At 58.7% G+C, this 23,428-nt stretch overlaps 2 protein-coding genes across 6 annotated transcripts in view; one reads left to right on the top strand and one right to left on the bottom strand.

The window, feature by feature from the left end:
- PSRC1 (proline and serine rich coiled-coil 1) lies at window positions 1–6,653 on the top strand (the record flags this gene model as incomplete). Its single annotated transcript, XM_082386898.1, is given in 8 exon segments — window positions 1–201; window positions 293–350; window positions 790–1,231; window positions 1,590–1,704; window positions 1,795–2,043; window positions 2,368–2,461; window positions 6,087–6,183; window positions 6,186–6,653. Coding segments are annotated over 8 exon segments (1,707 nt in total). The 5' UTR covers window positions 1–17.
- CELSR2 (cadherin EGF LAG seven-pass G-type receptor 2) overlaps window positions 6,487–23,428 on the bottom strand; it is a 24,090-nt gene continuing 7,148 nt past the window's right edge. The window contains exons 2-34 of one of the 5 annotated variants that reach the window (XM_082382698.1): window positions 21,740–22,387; window positions 19,570–19,792; window positions 19,041–19,156; window positions 18,777–18,865; window positions 18,226–18,383; window positions 17,674–17,837; window positions 17,384–17,509; window positions 16,854–17,020; window positions 16,300–16,587; window positions 16,036–16,210; window positions 15,656–15,797; window positions 15,363–15,483; window positions 14,753–14,936; window positions 14,473–14,574; window positions 13,638–13,732; window positions 13,193–13,402; window positions 12,533–12,716; window positions 12,296–12,424; window positions 12,030–12,210; window positions 11,703–11,870; window positions 11,477–11,603; window positions 11,162–11,362; window positions 10,669–10,843; window positions 10,239–10,351; window positions 10,020–10,099; window positions 9,805–9,931; window positions 9,571–9,693; window positions 8,838–8,965; window positions 8,518–8,606; window positions 8,211–8,405; window positions 7,902–8,072; window positions 7,528–7,762; window positions 6,487–6,591 (exon numbers count right to left, since the gene is read on the bottom strand). In XM_082382698.1, coding sequence (XP_082238824.1) covers window positions 6,585–6,591; window positions 7,528–7,762; window positions 7,902–8,072; window positions 8,211–8,405; window positions 8,518–8,606; window positions 8,838–8,965; window positions 9,571–9,693; window positions 9,805–9,931; window positions 10,020–10,099; window positions 10,239–10,351; window positions 10,669–10,843; window positions 11,162–11,362; window positions 11,477–11,603; window positions 11,703–11,870; window positions 12,030–12,210; window positions 12,296–12,424; window positions 12,533–12,716; window positions 13,193–13,402; window positions 13,638–13,732; window positions 14,473–14,574; window positions 14,753–14,936; window positions 15,363–15,483; window positions 15,656–15,797; window positions 16,036–16,210; window positions 16,300–16,587; window positions 16,854–17,020; window positions 17,384–17,509; window positions 17,674–17,837; window positions 18,226–18,383; window positions 18,777–18,865; window positions 19,041–19,156; window positions 19,570–19,792; window positions 21,740–22,387 — 5,441 coding nt within the window. In that variant the 3' untranslated portion in view covers window positions 6,487–6,584. Of the gene's footprint in view, window positions 6,592–6,694; window positions 6,828–6,956; window positions 7,232–7,527; window positions 7,763–7,901; window positions 8,073–8,210; window positions 8,406–8,517; window positions 8,607–8,837; window positions 8,966–9,570; window positions 9,694–9,804; window positions 9,932–10,019; window positions 10,100–10,238; window positions 10,352–10,668; window positions 10,844–11,161; window positions 11,363–11,460; window positions 11,604–11,702; window positions 11,871–12,029; window positions 12,211–12,295; window positions 12,425–12,532; window positions 12,717–13,192; window positions 13,403–13,637; window positions 13,733–14,472; window positions 14,575–14,752; window positions 14,937–15,362; window positions 15,484–15,655; window positions 15,798–16,035; window positions 16,211–16,299; window positions 16,588–16,853; window positions 17,021–17,383; window positions 17,510–17,673; window positions 17,838–18,225; window positions 18,384–18,776; window positions 18,866–19,040; window positions 19,157–19,569; window positions 19,793–21,739; window positions 22,388–23,428 lie in introns of those variants that run through there. The other 4 variants (XM_082382697.1, XM_082382696.1, XM_082382695.1 and 1 more) reach the window with 4 other exon arrangements.

Raw genomic sequence — 23,428 nt, forward strand, 5'->3', positions numbered from 1 at the left:
CTCAGTAACAGGGGCAGATGCTGCTGCTGGGACGCCTGCTTTACCTCCAGCGTGACTCCCAGCCCCTGGCTTGCACCCTGAGTCTAGCTGGGAGGCCTTGGGCAGGATGGAGACCTGAGGAAAGGTATATTTTCTCTCCAGCTCCGGGGTCTAAGCTGACTTTTGCTCCTGCTGGCTGGAACATGGAAGATTTAGAAGAAGGTAAGGAAACGCTGGAGGGAAGAATGAGGCCCTGTGATTGAGAGCCGTGTTAGGGACCAAAGGCTGGCATTCCTTCTTTCTTCCCCTACAGATGTAAAGTTTATAGCAGATGAGACCTTGGACTTTGGGGGGCTGTCACCATCTGACAGGTAGTAGACTCTTTATCCTACTTACCTTCCTCCAACAATGGTTGTCTCTAACCCCTCACTGCTGAATTATTGGTCTCAGGTCTGGATTGGTAATTTAGCAAGGTTGGGTGCACTGGGGCTTCTGGGTGGCTGGTTGACTTCGCCCCCTATGACACTACTGTGGGAGGGGAGAAGGGATAAGCTGGAATGAGATTTCAGGGTGTTAAGAAGAAGGGTAAGTGGATTTGCTTCATGTTCATCCTGGCATAATTTCCCATGTCAGTAAGTGCTGAAGGCCTCCTAGAACCGGCTGCCTCATCACTTAGATCTCACAGCCAGCACGGGTATCAGGGTTTGGGGTTGTGTTCCTGGCTCTGTAGTGGGGGTTTTGCCCAGTCTCCCTTGTAGTCTTCTGCTCTCTTCCATGTGGGCATGGTGGCTGATTTGTTTTCTTTCTCAGTCGAGAGGAAGAAGATACAGCAGTGTCGGTGACTCCGGAGAAACCCCTCCGACGAGGTCTCTCCCATCGAAGTGACCCAAATGCAGTGGCCCCTGCCCCCCAGAGTCTGAGGCTCAGCTTAGGCCCCCTCAGCCCAGAGAAGCTGGAAGAAATCCTCAGTGAAGCCAACCGGCTGGCAACTCATCTGGAACAGTGTGCCCTGCAGGAGCGGGAGAACACCGGTGAGGGCCCGGGGCCTCGAAGGGTGAAGCCCAGCCCTCGGCGGGAGACCTTTGTGCTCAAGGACAGTCCTGTCCGAGACCTGCTGCCCACCGTGAGCTCTTTGGCTCGGAGCACCCCCTCCCCAAGCAGCCTGACACCCCGACTCCGGAGCAGCGATAGGAAGCTGTCAGTCAGGGCTCTTCGAGCAACATCTGGAAAGAGGCCCTCCAGCATGAAGAGGGTGAGTGTAGAGGGTTTGGGTTAGATGTGTGCCCCCGACACTGTGCCTGACTCAGTACAGGCGTAGAGCAGTTTCCTTGTTGGTAAAATAGAGATAGTCAAATTCTACCTCATAGGATTGTTGGAATTAAACGAGGTACCATAAGCAAAGCACTTACCACCGCATCTGTGCGTGAACTCTATAATGCTTATAGTAAGCTCTCAGTAAATGGCATTGTTGATGATGATGATGATGTTGGCAGCAAACTTCTGCTCTTACTGGGATCTAGGCAGCTCTCCACCTCTGTCCCTTAATCAGCCAGCAAAACAGATTATTTTTCCATTCTAGTCCTTTTTTTCCCCCTCTCTTTGTGTTTCAGGAGTCGCCCACTTTCAATCTGTTCCCTGCATCCAAAAGCCCAGCATCTTCTCCTCTTGCCCGATCAACTCCTCCAGTCCGGGGGAAAGCCGGTCCCAGTGGGAGAGCAACAGCAAGTGAGAAGACCTGGGCAGCAAAGCTGTGGGTGAATGGGAGGAGGGAGGATGCGGAGCTGACCCTAAAATTCCTCTGCTCCTCTCCACCAGGCCCACCTACCTCCGTCAGACCAGTCTTGGCTGCACAGCCTTCTACCAGCAACTCTCAGCGCCTGTCTCGGCCGCAGGGAGCAGCTGCTAAACCTTCCAGTCGACTGCCTGTTCCGTCGGCCATTCCCAGGCCTGCCAGCAGGATGCCACTCACCAGCCGGAGTGTACCATCCAGCAAAGGTGCCCTTCCTCCAGATTCCCTGCCAGCTCGGAAAGGACTTCCAAGACCAAGTGCCGCAGGGCACAGAGGTGAGAAGAATGGCCATAAGGATAAGAAATCAGGAGGAAGAACACCTACCCCTGCCCAGCATGAACGCACCCTCCCAGAGTTGGTAGCAGTGACTTTCCTCCACCCTCATTACAGCTCTGTTTGAAGATGGGGAGGCTGAGTTAAGGAGAGAATGTGGGCCTGGGCAGAGTTTGAACCTCAGTTTTCAAATACCTTATGTTTTTTATCTTGGGTGGGAAGAAAGGCACTAATCCCAAACTCACTCGGCCTTCATCCAGTATTTCTTTTTGAGAAGGTCACTTGAACCTTCTGCTAACTCATGTCTTTTGTTAACACCCATCAAGTTCCTGTTTCTCAGCGACCAAATCTTCCCATCACTGGTGCCGGTCGCAGCAGTCTGCAGCCCCCCAGGAAAGTTGCAGTCCCAGGACCTACCAGGTAAGACAGGTTGAGATGCTGTCTCTTTCTCCCTTGATGGGGATGAGGAGGGGAGCCTGGAGGGGCAGGGAGTCCCACTTCTTCCTACCCTGAGGAACTTGAACTCAGCTGGTGACAAATGGGCTTGTGAAAGAAGGGCAATTTAAACCAGTTCCTTCTTCTGTCTCTTTAGGTAAAGAGATCAGGACAGCAAGCAAGAATTCAGTAGCAAACCACTATAGTCACTGCCTGGACTCACCTCTGTAATCAGCTTCCCAAGCCCTCTCCTTGGAGGCAGGACTGACTCCAGCAGATTCTGGCCCAGGGATAGAAGGAAGAGATGCCACCGTGGCTGGTGCCCCAGGAGTAGAGACCATGGGAGATAGGGTGGATTAGGGTTGAGCTGGAGGGGAATCAAACTCTCAGTTGAAACAAGTTAGGAAAAAGAGGTTGCCTCCCAGTGGTGAAGTTAGACAGAAAATAAGAAATGCTGGAGAGTGGTTTGTCCTCATCCACCCCCGGTCTTGTGTCCAGCTCCACAGAGTTTGATTTTCATCCCAGGCTTTGGTTCGCTGGACATTTACATGTGAATGGCCTCTGTAGCTAACCTCCCTGCTCTCCAAGGAGCAGTCCTCCTGAATAACATCCTCTACTGGACTCAGGCCTGTTTGGAGAGGCAGAGGCAGGCATCTGGTCTCCAGAACTTGTTTCCTGTGGATTCTATGACTCCTAACAGGCCAGTTTATGATAAGCTTACTCCATTGGTCTGCATTTTTCTAAAATGAAATGAGTATATTTTTATATTCTGTATACATGTGAAAATAAATCCTGCTCCAATTTCTAACAGATTTGGAGTAAACTCCTGTGTAATTCCAATGAGGGAGCCAGGATGGGCTTCCCAAGCAGGGGTCTGAATAGGCCCTAGGCCCTTGAGATTCCAGCTAATCAAGCTATGACTAGCCCCCTTGTTGGCATTCGATGGGAACAGGCTGCCTTTTTCTAGTCATTTCCAGGCTTCATATGTTATTAGAAGGTCCAGATCAACTTAAGAAGGGTTTAATTCACAGTACGTGAGGCTATCAAACCAGGGTCTTGGTAAATTATTATTTATATTCTAAACGTGGGTGTCCTTTCCTGGCAAGAGAATGGATACTCCTAGGAATTCAGCATCTTGTTTGCTGTACTTATGGGATGGGGGGGCCCTTGGGTGGGTACCCTGGTGTTCAGGTTCGCTGATTGCCTCAGGCAGAAGATGCCTGAACACCTTGTTATGTTCTGCCTTACGTCTTTAGAACTGTTGGTGTTCTCCTCTTCTTTCCCCTACTAGACTTGAGGGCTGGTGCCAGGATTTATAAACCTCTGCAGTGCCTAATGTTGTGATTTTTATGTGGTGGAGAGTTCTATTCATTTATTGAAAAAATATTTGACTGCAAGATGGGGGGTGTTTGTTAAATGAATGACAAAAGATTCATTTAACAGATTAACTAAGGGTCTCCCTTTTCTCACAGCCTTCGATTCTTGGAAATGCCAGAACCAGCCCAATTCCTTATGAGTTTTGAGAGGACTTTCCTTCTTGGAGGCCAGGCCCTGACTTAAGGAAGTCAGCAGGCAACTGGGCCAAGGGAGTGAGTTCCAGCTGGTGCCCCGCCCCTCAGGTTTACATGCCCATAGGCCCCCTTCTGAGGCACTAAAAGGCCCTTCCCTTGTTCCTGGGCCAGGGGCCCCTCGTGGCTTTCTTCTTTTTATGGCTGATCTTAAGGTTCATTTAACACATTCACCTATATCACAGTGACAGCTGCCTACACTTTCACCTTTCCCTGAGCCTCTGGGATTCCAAGCATTGAGTTGCGGGAGGGTGTGTGGAGACAGACACTGAGTGTCTGGCTCTGGAGAAAATTTGGCAGGGGCAAGAAGACCTCAGGTGCGTCTCCCGACCGCGTCCTGCACTGGTGTCTGACAGAAGGCAAGCCTGGGCACACGCTTAGGTGTGGCCAGCAGATGGCATGTTCATGTGGCCTGCATGTGAGCCAGGCCCCGGTGGGTCCTCCAAGGCAAAACAAGCAGCAGACCCACGTGCTGTTGCCACCTGGTGGCCGAAGAGGACAAGGCAAGGCATGTTCCTTTCGCCCTCCAGTCCCACTGCAGATCTGCTTAAGCAACGTTCAGGAGGCAGCGTCCGCGGGGGAGGAGGCCTGCCCTCCACGGCTGCCCTTCTAGTTCACTACCTGCTCACTTTCTTCCGTCTGGGTCGAGCTTTCTGTTTTTTCTCTTTATGCACTCTACCTTCACACCCCCCACCCAGTAGCACCAGGGAAGGAAGCCAGGGTTTCTTGGTCTCTTACTATGCACTGTGAACTGTTCTAAGCACTAACATGTGCCAACTCATTTAATTCTCATAAAAGCTCAGTTAGGCACAAACCATTATCATCCTCATTTTGCAGGCAGGGAAACTAAGGCTCAGAGAGATTAAGTCACTCAGTCTGGTTCCAGGGTTTGTGTTCTTAACAACTCCCCTCTATGGCCCCCATGTGAACTCCCTATCTAGTTTGTTGAACAGACCTTCGAAAAACACAAAACTTGGTAACAGAAGTAATGTGGCAGAGCACACAGCTGGCTAGAGTATGGGTAGTTGCTTCGTTTCCGACGGGGAAAAACACGAGACTGCCCAGAGGAATGAAGTTAGGATGTACCTAGTCACTGAGCACCTTTCAATTCCCACCAGCCTCTCAGCCCTCCCTGCCTCCTGAATTCTGCTCCCAGGACGGGACTCAGCCCTAAGGGGCTGGGCTGGAATCCTGCCTGCTCTGTGCAGCCTCTCCAGCCATACAAGTCCCTCCTGTCCTGGTGAGAAGCATACTTTCCTGCTAACGGCCACATCTTCGTTGGAAATGCCAGGATGTGGGCTCAGTACTGAGGCTATTTGGGGGACACTGCTGGGGGTGTCAAGAGGATATCTGAGTCCCCTGACCTGGCCCTTCCAGGGCCCTGCCTGCTCGTGTTTTCCAGAGACCAGGCCTCCCCACTCTGGAAGGAAAGGGCCCCACACAGGAGGACAGGATGACAGTGCTCAGCCCACACAGGACTAGTTTTATTCAGTAGCATGGGGAACTGAAAAAACAAAGCACAAAATGCTACCATATTTACAGTTACAATCAAACTGTACAATCAGATGGTTAGTATCGAGTTAGCATCCAGCATCTTTGTATTTTTTTAAGTCAAGTCATCAGTAGTAAAAACCAGTTAAGTTTTTAACCCTTTGCAGGAATTGCTGAGGGGAGAGGCCAGGGAAAGAATCCATGGCAGAAAAGCCAGAGACCAGCCTTACAAATGAGAAATAGGAACACTTTTTCTACTCATAGCCTCTTTCTAGCCACCTGCTCCAGAGGAAAATGGGTGACAAGTCTGGAATACATGCTCAGCATAAATGGTGACTCAGATGAACAGCAGTTGGCAAAACTGAGGAGGGAGAGGAGAGGTGGGGAGATGACAGCCTGGAGCAAGGGGAAGGGCCTGAGGCCCCCTCGCCAGGACTGCTGGGTACACACCCGACCTGACTGATGGCCACATCAGACCCCCCCTGGGACTGGACCCATCCCAACACAAAAAGCAAATAAATAAAAAATATATATTAACTCTCTCTTCGCAGGGAGCTGGGTGGTGAGGGGGAGAAAGAGGAACAGGGACCTGGTCCTTCGAAGAAGAGAGCCAATTCCAAGAAGGGGATAAAAATAGAACATGTCTCAGAGGCCACAGCAGGTCAGTGGGGTTTGTCTGGTCTCAGAGGAGGGCGAGTGGACACTGGAACCCAGACCGGAGACCTGGGCTGGAGACAGCATGGGGCAACCGGGCCAGCCCCATCTGTCGTCTTCCTCCCTGTCCCACCCGCACAATAGCAAAGAAGCGCAACTTAACACATGACTGGCCTTCCCCAGCATGGGGCGGGCAGGGAAATGAAGCACTTTTGGGTCAGCGAACTGAGCAAACACCCGGGCTGCAGCGCACGGCCAGAGTCCAGGGAAAGGAGAGGGGCTGGGGTGGCCCGGCCGCCACCCAGGGGCGCGGGTTCCCTTCAGAATGTGTTCATGCAGCATTTGGGGGTCTGGGGGCGCTGAGTCCTTCTGCCCCCTCTCCGGACAGGGCTTTTTCAGTTCCTGGAAGGGGCGGCACAGGCGGGGTGAGGAGTGCCCTCGGCCCTGCGCCCTCACCGCACTGAGGCCTGCCCGGTGCGGCCCGCAGGGCTTGATGCCCTGGGTGCATGTGGCTTTGTCCTTTCCTTTTGGTGATGGCAAACGAGGGGCAGGCCCCCCAAGAGTCCCTCTCCTCCCAGAGGCACAGCAGATGGGAAACTGAGGAGAGGCTGGGAAAGCATCCTGGGAGGTCCTATCCTCTTTGGGGAGGGAAAGGGGAGTCAATTTCCAGCGTATAAAAAAAATTAATCCCTGAAGTCATGAAGAGTGGAGTTCCTTTTTTAAAATTTCTTTTTTCCTCTTTTCTGAAAAACTTTGTCTTGGAGATGTTGGCCCCAGGGGTCCAAAGTGCAGTGAGGGGAATGGTGGGGGAGGGAGTTGGCACTAGATGGCCTTGGGTGGGGTGGGTGCCCCTCCCGGCAAGGCCCAGGCTCCTCAGATGGCTGTTTCGTCGCTGCTGCAGGCAGGGGGGGCAGGGGGGGCAGGGGCGGGATAAAGCACAAGGCAGGAGTGGGGGCATGAGTGCAGCTGAGGAACGTAAGGGAGCCTCAGGGTGTAGGAACCACCGGCCCAGGGTTAATGCAGGAAGTTAAAGAAGAGAAATCTGGAGAGGCAGGAAAGGAAAGTGACAGAAAAGGCAGACAGAGGGTTAGTCGGAGCAGAGGAGACAGTGAGAAGCTTTCACCAGAAGAAGGAAACAGAAAAGCAACCCCGGCTCCCCACCCTCCCTCACTTTGCCCGATGCTGGGCTGGGCTGACCCCACAGGGCACCATGTTTGTGGGCATGTGGCCTGAAGGGACCTGCGCCACACTCCACTGCCCACCAGAGCGGCCTGGGGAGGCCTGGAGGCGGGGCCTCTGCGGGGCTGCACCCTGTCCCGCCCACCCAGCCACACTCACTCGGAGCCTGACGAGTCCTCATCCACCGTGCCTGCCTTGATGCTCATGGCGATGGGCATGACCCCATTCAGCTGTTCCTGGAGGCTCTGCCGGGGTGGAGGGCGGGGAGGGGGCCCACCCCGGCTGCCCTCGCTGGCTGAGGAGCCCCGGGAAGACCCTGTGCCCTGCTCCAGGGGTAGCCGCAGGAGGCTGCTCTTCTCACTGATGGTGGGCAGACACTTCTTCTTGAGGATGCCTGTGGGCCGGAGGGCGGGTGCCATGAGGAGCAGGTGGAAGGAGCATGGGGCTGCCCTCGAGAGCCCCACCAGCCACAGGCCAGTGTGAGGAGTGAGGCTGCTGATGGGGGAGCATGCAGCTGAGCATAGCCTGCTCACCTTTGTGAGGTTGGGCAGAAGGGCCTGGAAGGGGACCCAGGGACCCCTCCCGAGGCAGGGCATCTCCATTCTCCCGCGGCCGCTCCTCAGAGGCCCCGTTGCCACCACTGTCCTTTGCTGTGGTCCCAAAGTCTCCTGGCCAGGGAACCTTCGCGGGCCCCAGGCCCCCATCTGGTGGAGAAAGGAAGTAGATGAGGCCCAGAGAAGGCAGACAGCTAGGAAAGTCACCGCCCTAGTCTTGCTTCCTAGGAATCCCAGCCCCTCTGCCCTCCCACTGCCCGCAAAGGCCACAACCCTGCGCTGACCCACCCTTGGGGGTACTGTGCATGGGCAGTCTCTCCGCCCCAGGCCCCAGCAGGCTGTCCCAGCCCGGCTCTCCAGGGAAGGTGGCCTCCGCCTCTTCCTCCTCTTCCTCCTCCTCGCTATCTGATGAGTGGGTAGAGGCATAGGAGCCACTCTGGTCATCTTCCAGGGACAGGTCACTGTCGGAGTCTGTGTCTGGATCTAGGAAGTGGGGGAGAGATCACAGGCAGCCCATCCGCCACTGCCCACCCTCAACCAAAGTTAGGCAGCTGCGCCTCCACCACCACTGGCCGTCAGGAGGTTCCGTCCTCACCGTGCTGCTGGTCTGGACCTTCCAGGAATAGGCCACCAGGGTTCCCCAGGCCAGGGGGCCCTTGGCCAGGGTTCAGTGTGGACTCCTCCCTAAGAAGACAAGACATGCTGGAGGCATCAGCCTGGCCCCTCGCCCAGTGTCCCATTCTTCTCTGTTCTGGGTTTTCCAGTTCCTGCCCCATGTTCCTCACTGCTTCCACTTCAAGCTGCCACCGTGTCAGCCATGGTGTGTGCTACCCAACTCCTAGCAGCCTGGCCTGGGTCTAGCATGCCAGGTGCTCTTCTCCCCTCCCCAACAACTGTCCCATCACCAGAGCTCACCTCAGCAAGAAGGGGATGTAGCTGGGCTGACTCTTGCCTGAGCGGCTGGCGCTGTGCAAAGAGCCTGCTGAGTCTCCATAGGGCTGGTAGAGCCTTCCATCTGCATAGGGGCTGGGGCAGTTGTAGGACTAGGCAGGGAACAGAGAGGTCAGTACATGGGGGAGCCGGAAGGGGTGGCCCCAGGAAAGTGGAGGGGCCGAGGGAGCTTGCCCTAAGTTCTACCCCGCCCCCCCCACCCCCCCGCATGCCCAGGACTGAAGAGACAGGCCCCACGTCTTTGCTGCCCCCATTTCAGGGCCTAGTAGTGTTGTAGCTCTGCCATAGCTGTGCCAGTTCTACGCACCCCGAGTACCCTGGACTCGGCTGTATAAGGGTTTGCTGGCAAAAGATGGCACCAGGAATTATCTCCTGAGAGCATTCTGGGAGACAGAAGATTTACCAAGATGCACAAGGGATTCTCAGGTGTGGGGCATTTATGACCTGATTACCTGTCTTGGTCACTCCCTCATCTATTCTAAGCTCCGCTCCCATCTCTCTCAAGTCAAAATACCCCTCCCCGACCCCAGGCCCCTTCTTCCAAGGCCACACATACCATTTTACCACCCCTTCCTCCTTCCAGGAAAGGATGTAAGGATGGAGAAAAAGTGGGACAAACGCACAGCCTTTCTCCCTCCTGCCTCTTCCCCCTCAACTCCCCATGACCCCTTCACCTCCCTGACCCTGGCTCCCTCACCGAGGTCAGGGTGGACTTGGTGGTCAGAGCAGGGTCAGAGCTGGGCTTGCGGCTGCAGGCAAACTTGAGTGCTTTCCGGACCTCCTTGCTAAGCACCACATAGGAGAGGAAGATGAAGGGGCCCTGACAGGCAAGAAGCAGCAAGTGTCTAAGTGCTTATTAAGGCACCTCGTACCCAAGCTTCCCACCTACAATTCCACCGGCCTCCCACAGGGCATGGGTCGGACCAGGTACCTGGATGCAATTGGAAGCAGCAAAGAGGTAGTGGAAGAGGAGGGTGTCACTGTTGACAGAGAGCAGTGCCAGTAGCCACGTGGCGCTCAGCAGCAGGAGGACAGCGAAGGAGGGCCGCAGGCCCGAGCTGGGGAGGGGGTGGGCTGTGAGTCTGGCCGTGAGGCCTCCCGTGCCGATGCCCGTCCACTGCCAGGGCACCCACACCCCATACTCACACAGGGCCTTTCTTCTCAAAGCCCTGCCGCTGGGCAGCACAGGACGCCCGGGCCGCCAGGATGTACAGGAAGACACTCATCTAGCAGGGGAGGGGGACGTGTGAGGGGGACCATCAGGGGACAGACAGCTTCCACCCCACCCTATGGAGGCCTCAGCAGTTCCTAAAGGGGATCCTGAGGTCACAGCCTGCTCGCCCCCAGCCGCTTTCCAGCACTTACCGAGACAGCAAAGGCCACGGGGCCAGCGAAACTCCAGATGAGCGTATCATAGATGGAGAGCCAGCAGAAGTCAGGGTTCCCATAGCCCTCCGGGTCCAGGCCCACGGCTAGACCTGGTGACAGCAGCGGGGAAGGGGTGATCAGGGACTTGGAAATCAGGCAGTCAAGTGGGCTCCTAGGGCCAGGTGCAGGGGATGAAGGCTTCTGCCCACCATCTGTCCATGCCGTCCTCTCCAGGATGGGGGACCCTGTCCCTAAGTGGGGGTGTCAATAGCTGAGTTAAACCAGAGGGATACTTGTGGAGAACCTGGCCCGGGCATAGGGATGTGGGCCTCTGGGCCTGGGATGGGAGTGGGAGAAGGTGGCATGAAGATGGACGTAGGCCCTAGGGATGTAGAACCTCAAGGCCCAGAATCGGGGGTGGGGGTACCTGTGATGAAGGCGGGCACACCCCAGCCTAGCATGTAGTAGAAGCGCATGGGGCCGGCATTGACGTCGCGCACCTCGGTGAGCGCCCGGTACAGGTGCAAGGCCTCCAGCAGAGCCCAGGAAAAGGTGCAGAGGTACAGGAAGTGCAGCAGGATGGCGATGACTGTGCAGGCAAACTGAGGGCCCAGGCCGCGCCCAGTCAGTGACCAAGGCACACCCAGAGTGTGGGTCCTGCTCTCGCCAGACAGGGGAGGAGAGCCTGGGTGTTGGGAGGTGCTTCAGGGGGAGTCTGGGCCAGAGGAAGGTATCTCTCGGGTGCTGGGGAAGTAAGGGGGAGCTAGAGAGGTGGAAACTGTGGGCCAGGCACTAGGCTGGCTCTTTATCAGTCACTACTGCAGGAGCAGGGATTGAGGGGGCCACTGGGGAGGACGCATATGGGAGCCTGTGACGGCGGGACACTGGGGAAGGTTTCTGCATGAGGAGGAACATCTTACAGGGAGGTCAGCCTGGTTGATTCCCAGGAGGAAGACCAGCTGAGCTAGGCCCAGGGCGGCAGTCAGGTTCCGTCGGATGCCGTGCTGGTTGGAGCGCAGGGCACGCAGAATAGTGAGGAAGAGGAAAGTGAGCAGTAGGGCAGCCAAGGTGACCCCTAGGGCCACATAGGTCAGTGTCTTCAGTGGCAGGATCTCCCCATTCTGCAGGGTGGGTGGCAGAGAGCCAGAGGGATTAGGAAGGGCGGGGCCTGAGCACCTAGTCCAGTGCCCTTGGCTCCCACCCCCAGCTCTGCAGCTACCCCTGGTGGGTCCAACCTCCCGCCTGGACACGTCCATGAGCACAGCGAAGCTCGTCATGTGGTTGCACTGGCAGCTGACGTGGCTCTCGTTGCGGAAGACGACTTCGCAGCCTCGGGCTGACCAGCCACCTGTGCCACTGACCCTGCGTGAGGGAGGCAGGGTCAGGAGACAAGAAGGGTGGGGTGCCCAGGGGCCTGAGCTCTCCGCCCAAAGCCTTGGGGGCAGGGCAGTGCAGGCTCACAGGATCGAATGGTTCCAGAAGACACAGATGGGCTTCGTCCGCTCCTCCGTCTCCAGCAGCCGGAACTGCACCGTGACTGGCTTGTCCAAAGCACGGGGCAGAAGCTCCTCGTCGTCATGGACGCTGATGCTCACCACGGGCGTGTTGATGACAGGGCGTTTGGGAACTCTGGCGCGGGGCAGGCGGGCACACAGTCACCACGGTAGTCGCGTGACTGGAGGACGCCCCTAATCACTCTGAGATGCCCCCAACCCCTGGCCCCTCTCTGTGCCTCACCCACCCAACCTGCCCCCCACCCCACCACTCCTCGTCTCCCCAGCGGCTCACCTCAGGCTGCGCTTGTCTGGGTCGTAGTTATGGGGCAGCAGCCCGGCCAGGGTGCGGTAGATGATGACACTGGCCACCGCCTCACCCTGACTCAGCTCCGGGTGCCGCCGCTGACGCCGTGCCAGCTCCTCTGGCTCCTGGGCCTCTCCAGGGCCCGCGGGCCTGACCACAGGGGCCGTTTCTGGGATGGGGACACTGTCCACTCAGCTGGGTCCTGCGCAGATGCCCCGGCCTGGCCCCTGACCCACCCGTTGGCCCCCACTGACCTCTGAAGACGGACTCAGGCAGAATGACCGTTGTCTCGAGGTCCGGGGGCCGCTCCCCTCTCAGTGCCTCGTAGCGGGGCAGCTTGGCCCCAGCGAAGTTCCCCTTGTCCAGGCGAACTACAGAGATGACTAGGGAGAGGTCACAGGTCAGACCCCCGGTGAGGTGGGCAGGCCCCTGGCACGGCCGCCCTTATCAGAGACTCTCCCTGAGCCCTCCCACCCAGGCAGCAGCCTCACCGATGTTGGGCGTGACGATGGTGAAGGGGCTTAGGTAGGTGTGCCGCATGTTCTGGGCCAGGGCACTGGCATAGGCCTCATAGTGCTGGAGCAGCCAGGCGGTGCCACCCTCTGTCTGCTGGATCAGCTCCCAGTGCCGCTTGTTGGCTGCATCCAGGAGGGCGCTGCCTACCCGCAGCAGATTCTGGGGGAGGGCACGGTCACCGTGGGCTGTGCCTGCAGCCTCACTCCTCGTCCCCACCACCAGGCCCCAGCCTGTACCTAGACCAGCCCTGGCTTGCCCCCCACCATGCCCTCCCTCTAATCCTTCCTCCTCAGTCTCTAAGAGTTTCCCACACAGATGTTATTAGATGCTGGTTCCTCCCTGTCCTGGCACGATGGGCAGGGCCTCTCCTCCGAGAAGCCTGATCAGACCAGGCCCCAGTACAAACATTATTTTCTACGGGCGCCTTCCTATGAAAAGGGTTAGGAAGAGGTGCTCTAAATTACCCATATGCTGGGCCATGGCTCAGGGGGTCTCATGGGGGCCTCATGCCGGCTGGGAGCTCCCCAAAGGCGGGGGTGGGGAGTGCCCCCCACTTTGCCCCCCAGTGGCTAGGAGCAGGCTCACTCACTGTGACCTCCACCCACCCAGCCATTCCTGCCCCCTCCAAGCCCCACCTCGGTGAAGTGCACATCCTGTGTGGCGGACAGCCCGAAGCCTCGCTGGGTGCTCTCATGGGCCAGTAGCCGAGTGGCCAGCTGGTAGGCCACTTTGACGTCACTGCCGAAGTAGCCAGCCGTGTGTTGGGTAGCATTACGCAGAAGCAGGGCCAGCCGCTGGGAGCGCCCCGAGTCCAGGCCTGACTCGTTTCGCTGCAGCCGCTCAGCCTGGGACCAAGATAGGCTGGGGGGTCAGCACAGGAGTGAGGTACCCAGAGAGTAGAACTGAACTCTAGAGTAAAAGGACTCAGGAAAGGGGAGAAATGGCCTCCAGGCGGGGGCCCTGGGAGACAGGAGCTGGAATTCCAGAGTCCCCTTTCTCAAAGTTGGGGAGGCGGGCAGGTCATACTGGGCGAGGGCAAGGGGTGGGGGTAAGGCGATGGAGATGAGAAGTTCCACTTACAAAGCCCTTCAGCTCTGAGAAGGTGACTGATGTGCAGTTGAAGAGGTTTGGGGGGAGCCACCCTCTGTGCTCGTCACAGTGGCGCACAGCAGTCCCTGGGGGAAGGCAGCCAGGAGGGCAGGCCTCAGGGAGAGACACAGGAGGCTGCCGAGACCTGGCTGAGTTCTGCTGGGGGCCAGCCCCTCATAGACCAGAGACAGGCGACAACCAAACAAGGGCCCTGCCGTCCCGTACTGCAGGTGAAAACAGGGAGACGCGTGTGGAGAACACCAGAGCCAAAACCTCTGTAGGATCAGCCCAAACAAGGGCTACAGGAGCACAGGGCACGTGGTCCCCTCGAGCCCCCAGACGTGGCTGTCCCTCTCCAGCCACCACCTTGAGCTCTCTGCCACTCATTCTCTACTTCTGAACTCTGCTCATCGTCAATCCAAGGACCAGCGCCAGCCCCCATCCTGCGGCTGGGTCCCCTGGGACAGCACCTCACCTCCCCTACTCCCCAGACCATCTTTCTAGTGGCATAACTCCAGTACTAGGTGGTGAGCTGAGGACTGGAACCCTGTGTGACTCATCTTTGAATCTCTAGCACCCAGCCCTGTGCCACGCACACTGCAGGTTTTTTAGCACTTTTGTTATGAGTCCAAGATATAGGCACCTTTCATTTAGGCAACCTTGGGAGCAGGGGAACAGTGAGCCAAGGGAGCATGGGATATGGAGTCCCCAGGACCTGGAGGCTGGAAAGTGGGGTCCTATGATCAGTAGCCAGGGGCTCCCCACCCTCACCCCACTGATGAAAGGCCAAGTCCTCAGTCTCACATTCTGGGCCTCCAGCACCTACCAAAGGAGCCTTTGGGGCAGGGGGCAGCAGCAGGCAGCCCGAAGCGGGTACGGGGCCACCAGATCCCAGCCTCGATGGCCCGTGGGCAGCTGTCATAATTCACTGCAGGGAAGCACACACCGTCACTCAGGAGCAACTGTCCCCCTACAGCTCTGGCCAGGCTCCCCAGCCCTCCCTGTGCAACCTCAGGCCTGCAACCAGCCCCTGCTCCTGGCCTCCCTGGGACACGAGGGCCTGGCACACAGCAGGGAGGGCCACCCATCTACCGCAAGACCCCTACCTTCACAGCCGTTGGTGGTGACCTCAGCAAAAGGGTTGTCACAGCGATCACACTGGCGCCCAATGACACCTGGCTTGCATGGACACTGGCCATCCTCAGGGTCACAGACTCGGGACAGAGAGCCCGTGGGGTAGCAGTCACACAGCAGGCAGGCAGGGCTGCCAGGGGGCCGGTAGTGGTTCTCCTGGGAGGGAAGAGGGAGGATGGGGTCACTGGCTCAGGCTCTCTTCCCTGGATGCTCATGGATCCTTCACTGTGGCCCCTCTGGAGAGAAGCTCCCTGACCTCAGGTCCCCACCAAGAATGGTACATTCAAAATATGTAACAACTGGTACTGTTTTGGAGTTTAATCTATCAATGAGACACCAATCAGAACAGGCTGCAAACAACTAGTATAGCTGACCCAGAGCTCCCTGGTTAAGTATAGGTCCTGGACGCCCCACACCCCAGACACACGAGGACAAACAGCCCCTTGCCTGCCCTAGTGGAGCAAAGGCACATAGCTCCCAGCTCTCTGTGGGGAGGCTTCCTTCACTGCCCCCCCAAGAGCCCAGGAGGTACAGAACAGAGGCCAAGGCAGCCGCTGTGGAGGCCTAGGCCGGGGCTGTCACCTTGCAGTGGCACTCGCCGCTTGTCTTGTTGCAGTCCGGATCGAAGCCTTTGCTGACGTCACAGTTGCACGGGCCACACGTGGGGTGTCCCCACCAGCCTCGGGGGCAAGGCTGGTCAATCCTGCGGAGAAGGACCAGGCAGGAATGGGCTCCCTCTGCCACCCGTCTGGCGTAGCCACGTGTGGCCCTTCTGAGCCTGGCTGCGGCTCAGCCAGGTTCTCAGTGCTCTGAGGGACACACCAGACACAGGCAGTGCCACTGGGACCTGCTGCTGCCTGCAATGGTCCACTTACCTGGTCTCACAGTATGGCCCAAGGTAATTTTGGGGACACTCGCAGATATAGCCATGGGGGTCACTGGGCTTTCGGGTACACACGGACTGATGCTCACATGGGTTCAGGTCACACACGTTAGTACAGTTGTCACCATAGTAACCTGGGACCAGAAGGACAGGAGAGGCTCAATCCCCACCTTCCCCTGGCACTTTCTTCAAACCTGCCTTCATCCGTCTTCTATTCTGAGCAGCTATACCAGCTGGCGCTGGCTTTGTAGTGCAGGAGGAGAGGCTCAGAGAGGTGATGTGACTAGCCCCAGGTCGCACGGCTGAGCCAGAGTGAACCGTCGCCGCCCCGCACTTGCTAACCTGCCCCATTTCCCTGGATCCCTGGCATACCTGGATCGCAGCTGCAGGAATAGCTGTCCCAGTCGTCACTGCAATAGCTGTTGGCAGGACATGGGTTCGAGTCACAGGGGTCTGGCAGGCTACAGCCCGGCTCCACATTGACGCTTTCCCCACGGCTGGGATCCAGGCTGCTAACACCCTCGGGCGTCTCGCTTACCCGAACACCCTGGGAGGGACAAGGTAGCGTTGGCCCTTTGTGGAGCGGGCCTCCAGCCTCCAGCTATTGGAGATGAGAAGGCAGGGCAGGAGGCTTACCTGCAAACAGCCCCGGAAGCCGCGGGCCACACCACTGGCTGGCCCAGGCACTCCCCCGACGGTAATGTTGCTCAGGTGTAGCCCATGCAGCCGGGGGCCCAGATTGCCCTCTGCCCGCTGCTGCCCATAGTCGAAGGACAGGATGGCGTGGCCGGGGCCCCCACTGGCTCCCAGTGCCAGCTGTGCATGGTGCCAGTCGCCATCATTGGCCCGGCCTGGCTCCAGCCGGAGAGACGAGGCCTGGAGCCCAGTGCCCTCCACGCTCAGCACCACGTGGCCCTCCTGAAGCTGGCACCAGAAGAAAAGAGGGTCAGCAGACTGCCTTAATCGGCTCTTCTTCCAGCCCACCGTCCTGCTTCCTGGACCACCAAACCCATCCTGCTGCCCAGCTGAGGCCGGAGAGGAAAAGGTATTATTTCCCTTGGGCCCAAGAGATGGCAGCAGTGATCCACCAAACGAACCTAGCTGCCTTTTCTTTCCAGGGAAAGGCCCCGCCCAGCCATCTCTGACCAACCCTGGCCAGGGCCCGCTTGCCCCACCCCTCTCTGCATCACCTGCAGGGTGATGGTGCTGCGCCCCCTGGTGACAGCCTGCAGCAGGACGCCGTCGGCCTGGCGTGTGCGGAACATGAGGCTGAGGTGCCAGGGCTGAGAGATGGGCAGTGAGAGGCCATGCCAGGCCACCAGGCTGCTGCCCAGGAAGCGCTGTGGGTTGGCCATTTCTGGGGAGACAGATAAAGGCAGACTCTGAGAGGCGGAGCGCCCAAGTGCCCCAGGGGGTATGATGCTCAGCAGGGGCGGCTCCCTGGGAGGCAGGGCACTGTCCCTCCTAGTGCCCACTCTCCACGGCAGCCCCGCCCCCCAGACCATTCACCTGCCCTGGGCCCGCACCACACTGTGCCCAGGCCTGCCTCTGACTGGGCCCTTTGTCTCCCGTGCTACCCTCTCAGGGCTCTGCCCAGACACGCTTTTCTACCCACAGCCCAGCTCAGCTGGGCCCTGCCCAGTGCCTGTCCGGACCCTGCCAGCGTTCCCAGCGCTGCTGACAGCTCCCAGGCCCCGACCTCTGAGGGCTGCCCCCCTACCCTGGGCACAGCTCTTGCCCCCGAAGCCCAGAGGGCACTCGCAGCTGAAGGCATCCCACTGGTTCACACAGGTGCCCCCATTGTGGCAAGTGTTGCTGTCACACACGTTCTTCTTGGCAGGGCAGCCTAGAGTGGAGAGAAGGGCGCTCAGGTGGGGGCTCCCAACAGAAAACCTGTGGCAGTGGCTGGAAGGGGCTCCGAGACCCGCCACGTGCAGGGGTCCCCGCAGCAGGCACACCCCTCCTCTCTGCATAGGGCCCCTGGCCTCGCCCCTACGCCAGCTCCCATACCGGGCACGGTGCCATTGTTGGCAATGAAGTCGGCCATGTCGACGTGGCGGCTGTCCACCTGCAGGTTCCTCATGCAGCCCACGAAGTGCCGGGTTCGGACAGGGAAGCTCTCAGGCAGGTCAGGCACCCCGCCGAGCAGCAGGGGCCCTGTCAGGTCCAGAGACCTGGGGGAGCAAAAATGGCTGCGACATGAGGGAGAGTGGGGTGCTTCCGGCTCTTCTTCCTCCCTGAGCCCTGCCGCCAGGCCAGGAGCCCAGGGGGCCCTGCAGAGCAGCCAGGGGAAGGGGAGCCTCAACCCGGAGCTGCTCTCATCTGATACCCGCCCCTCCCCGGACCGCTGCACGAGGCCCGGCTCTAGTCCCCCAATCTTGCCCGCTGCCGCCTCCCACCCCAGCCCCCGCGGAGGGCTGAGCAGGGGCAGAGGGAAGCAAGGTGAGGGAAGACCCCCGTCCGAACTGGTCCCCATTTCAGGGCCCCCAAAGGCCCCCCTACAACCCTCCCTCCCTGACTGGCCCACGCCTCACCGCAGCCCCAGCCCTCTCCCCTGCTTACTTCTTGCTGCCACCCTGGGTGCCCTGGGCAGCACAGGAGTAGTTGCCCAGCACAGCTCCGAAGCGCAGGGCCACCCCTGTGTCACAGCCATCCACGGTCACCACAGCCACCTTCTGCTCGGATGGGCCCTGCGGGAGCCCTGTCTGACCCAACAGCGGCTGTGGACACGGAAGGGCAGAGATGGGAAAGAGTGGGCAAGAGCCACTCAGGTCATGGGCCAGGCACTGACTCACCCCCTGTGTGTACACACACACCCACATATACGTGTGTGTGGACACAAACACACATGCACACTGATGTGTGCTCACATGACTTACGTGCTTTACCTTCCTCAACGTCTACTCAAGCTTCTGCCTAATAGAACAGGAAGCATCTACACCACCCAGCGGAATGGGAATGCCCAGCAAGGTGGCAAGTTCCACCCCTCCCTTCCCCCCTTTCATCCAGAAGTGCCATGACCAGCCCCTAGGGAGGCAGTGCCACCCAGGTCTGGGTGAGCACCTGAGCCAAGGACAGAGCCCTCCAGCTCCTTGACCCCCTCCCACACGCACCTTATTGTAGTACTTCAGCTGCACTGTGTGCCACTGGCCGTCACTGACCCCTCCAGGCACGAACGGGGACACGGTGGTGGTCGACTCCCCTGGGGAAAGGACCCAGGTGAGCTGGGACAGCAGATGAGGGCTGGGAATGGGGAGGGGATGCACATGGTTGGGCTGGGCCCAGATCTGGCTGGGAGAGTGTGTGACTTGGGGTCAAGGGCCAAGAGACGCGGGGCCTTTAGGAGATGGGCAAGGACATGGGGCAAGCGGGATCACCTGCAGAGAAGGTGAGCTGGACCTGCTCCTGGATCACCTCGAGGGCCACAAAGTCATGCTTCTCGTTGAAGCGTCCATTGTACAACAGCAGCCCATCACGCTCCTTGGTGGCAAACCTGAGTAGGAGTGGGCGATGGGGGCACGCAATGGGGCACCCACCTGGATGCTAGCACCCCAGCCACTTAACCAGCCCTGATCCTACTCAGGACTCTCCAGAGGGCTGACTCCTTGGCCGAGGCTATGGGCCATGTGGCTAGAGTGTGGAAGATGAGCCCAAACCAGGACCAGAAGCAAAACCCTGGCATCCTAGCTCCCACCCTTGAGGGTGGGGTGGGAGGAGCGTAGACGGCCCTGGTGGGTGAAGGAGGCCTGCTGGCCAACTGCACAAGCAATTCCAAGTGCAGACCTGGCTCTGCCAACAACCTCTTCTGGGCACTTTTGCTGCCTGACTTCCCACCTCGTCTGCAGAACAGGAGGCACCGGACTCCCCCCCAACCCCGCCCCCTACCCCCAGCACCCAGGAACTCACGAGAGGGCCAGGGTGAAGTGGAAGCGCTGGCGCAGGCCCCGGAAGGTGATGAAGGAGCGGGCGGGGAAGCTGCGCGTGGTCACCTGGCAGAAGGGCTTCTCAAAGTCTCCGGATGGGCAGTCGCACTTGAAGCCGCCCACCAGCAGGTTGACACAGGTGCCCCCATTCTTGCAGACACCCGGGGTGCAACGGCCTGAGCGGGCACTCACCTCACAGTGCTCACCTGGGCAAGAGGTAAGGCAGGTGAGCCCCAAGTGCCTGGGGAACTGGGACTCCTTTGCATCCAGTGATCCCTCCGTGGTCTCTTGTGACCCCCATAATACCCCCAAACTCTCCCAGGCATCCCCATTTCCTCTCATGTGCAAACTCAGCCATTCTGTGCTGTGCGTGGCGCACTGGGCTGTTCTCACCACAATCCCGTATACGGCTGTCCTGCGAGTTCCTTGAGGCTCCCAGTCCCTTCCATACCCCTGTTTGGACCTCGAGAGCACAGGCCCACGAGGTCCCTGATTATAAAGGCCAGGTCCTAGCGGCCTTTGGTGTCATGGCTACCAAGCAAGCTTGGGGGTGTTCTGGCCCCTTCAGGGGTGAATGCACATGGAGGGAAGGGCCTGCAGGACAGCATGAGGGCTGGTGCCAACCCCTGCCTCCTCCCTCCCTCCCACTGGTGCTTTTGTCCCTGCCAGGCACCAAGATCAGTTTCCCTCCCTGGGGATAAGACCAGGCTTCCACTTGGATTTGTCGTAGTTATGGGATGGTGTGGGCAGGAAGCTGGGGACTTTCCAGAAATGGGGCAGGGAACTCCCACCCTGAGCCCTGGGGTCCAGACTGAGGACCTCTGTGCACTTGGGAGATGCTGAGAGAGTAGGGAACTGAGCCCTGGGAGCAGACCAGGATTCAATGGAGGAGATGAAAATTCCAATATCAGATGGAAAAATCCACCCTTTTCTCTCCCTCCCCATTCCCAGATTCTAGAGATAGGTTCTCAGCTCCAGTGCCTAGTGACAGGCTCTAGTTTCCATGGAAACTGTTGTTCGCCTACTCTAAGCACCCCCCTACCCCATCCTCCTGGACAAAGACTTCCCTCCCCTCCCCCAAGCCCACCCCTCTGCTCCCCACCCGCCCCTCCACCCACAGTAGCAGCTGAGAGGAGTCAAGTCTGGCAAGTTCTGGGCAGGAAGATGCAGCAGGGGTGGCAGTGGGGCTTGCCTACCACTGCTGGCAGAGCCAGTGGGCATAGCTCTGGAGGAGAGGGAGCAAGCCCTAAGGCATCTGGGAAGGAAGGGCCCATGGAGGAGAGAAGGGGATGTCCTGAGGAAAAACGGGAGCCTGCAGGGAGGGGTCAGGAGCACAAAGCAGAGGCAGTGAGCATCCCAGGGAGAGGCTTGGGACAGGATGTGTAAAGACCCCTGGAAACAGGCCAACAGGGAGCCCTCTTGGTCAGGACCCTGTTTTACACACCTGGGCAAGGGTGAGGCTATTCTGTTCAGGGTCACACACAGGTGCGATAATCTGAAAACCACTATCCCCACACCCAAACCCTCCAGTTTCCCCAGCTCTTCTGTGCCTTCCCCTCAATACCTAGGGAGAAAAGCACTTGCTGCAGCTCAGAAAGGTAACTCACTCAGCAGTGGGGAGCGATCAGGTACCAGGCCCAGCCTCATCTCTAATCCAGATGAGACCTGGAGCAAGTCACCTGATCTCAGCGTTCCCTTAAATCACAGCCAACACTTCCTACAGGCCAGCTCTTTACCCGTATTAAATCAGTCCTCACAACCACCTTATCATGTGAATAGATTCATCATCCACTTAAAAATACTAAGGCACAGAGAGGTTAAGTAACTTGCCCAAGGTCACCCAGCTAGTATTGTCAAAGCTGGGATACAAGTGCAAGCAGCTTGGCTCTAGAGCTAGAGCTGACCTCAGTTACACCACCTGGGGATGGGGCGTGGGGGGTGGGTAGGTGGCCGAGAAGAAGGGCTCCCCTCTCTGCCTTCCTCAATAGGTGGTTGTGAAAGAGCAAGTGGGACTTGTGAATGGCCAGTGTACCCTGTACCTTACTCTGGAAAAGAACGACGCCACCCCTGTCCTTAGCCTGATAGTGCTGGCACCGCGGCATTAGCCCCCCAGAGCCGCCCCCAGGGGTCCCCCTCCCTAGGTGAGGGCTCACCGGTGTAGCCATCGCGGCAGAGGCAGGTGTAGCCACCCTCACGGCTGCGGCAGCGGCCGTGGGAGCCGCAGGGCCGCGAGTAGCAGAGGTCCACCTCCGTCTCGCAGTAGTCGCCCGTGAAGCCAGGCGGGCAGCGGCAGCGCAGCCCCCCGACTGGGTGAATGGGCCGGAAGAGCACGGAGGAGGAGGCGATGAAGGGCGCGGAGGAGTCGAAGCGCAGCACCGACACGCAGCGCATGTAGTTCTCGCAGGGCTCGCGCAGACAGATGTTGTCGTCGAAGGGCAGCACGCGCTGCGCCGAGATGGCCGTGAGCAGACTGCGGTTGAGGTACAGGCGCTCCTGCAGGTCCTCAGAAGGCAGGAAGGGAGGCCCGCCCCCGGGGCCTGGCGGCTGGCCCACCGACAGGCTCACATTGAGGATGTGGCCGCCCGGGGCGTCGGTGTCCCGCTGCACGTTGAAGACCACCACGTGGTCTGGAGGTGTGGCCAGCGTGGCGGCCACGGCCTGGATGAAGAGACCCAGTAGGGGCGACAGGAAGCGCTCGGGCGACATGTCCTCCAGGCGCAGCGTGATGCTGTGCGTGAGCATCTCGTCGGTGATGATGGTGACGCGCAGTGCGCACTGAGCGGTCACACTGTGCACGCCGTCTGCGGAGAGGTGAGACGGTCAGCACCTGGGGAGGGCAGGGTTGCCAAGCCATAGACCTGGCCCCGGGCAGGAGCAGCCGGAGGAGGGAGTGAGTGCGGGCTGAAATCCCACCTGCACACTCCTGCATTGCCCAGTTGCCAAGAAAGGGTCCTCTTTTCTAATTGGCATAAAGGTGCCCTAGGAGGTATGTGTACCTCACCTGAGGGAGAGTCACTCTGTGATGGCTCAGCCCGCATGGGCACTTAAAGGGATTGATTTTCAGAACTTCTCATTGCATACTTCCCAGAAACCCTCTGTTGTGAAGCACGGGCACATCTTTTAATATTTGTGCACCTTTCGCTGCCCAAGCCACAGGTCCTGCTCCCTTATACCAGACCAGGTGCCTTCCTGCACAAGAATCTTATTTCGCCTTTTTCTTACCTTCCTACAGGGCCCAGAGCACCATGAGAGACCCACAGATATAATCCTTCTGCCCCCTCAGCCTCTATTTCTCAACACTACCATAACTCTGACCCTGGCCATGTTCCCCCTCCCCCACTGCAGTAGAGAATGGAGGGTGAACTGGGTCAGTGGGCCACCCAGTCCCCCTCCCACTGAGCCCCATGGCTGCTTGGGCTCAGGCCCGCTATCCCCATGGCAACGCCCCACACAAAGCATTCTTCCCGCCCAACTCTCTGGGCTGCAGAGGGTAGCCTGTGGGGCCCCACCCCAGGAAATCCAGCTGAGGCACCTTACGGGTGGTAGCACCGCCCACTGGCCTGATGCTGTGGCGTTCAGGGGGTCAGAGATGGAAGGGCCTGGGCAGCTCTCCACCCTGAGCCCCAGACAGAGCCCCACTGGGCTGACCTCTCCTCCGGCCCTAGGGCCTCTGGCTACTCATGGCCCACTTGGCTAACCGCATTACAGCCGAGTGCCTGCCACACCCCCAGGCCACACACTCACTTATAAACAGCTAAGTACTAACACTCTGGCATCTCACTCCACCCACACACCCTAAGCCCCGAAATACCATACACACCTGAATGCACAAATACATGGCA

The sequence above is a fragment of the Balaenoptera borealis genome, assembly GCF_965194805.1.
Source record: "Balaenoptera borealis genome assembly, chromosome: 1".
NCBI lineage: Eukaryota > Metazoa > Chordata > Mammalia > Artiodactyla > Balaenopteridae > Balaenoptera > Balaenoptera borealis.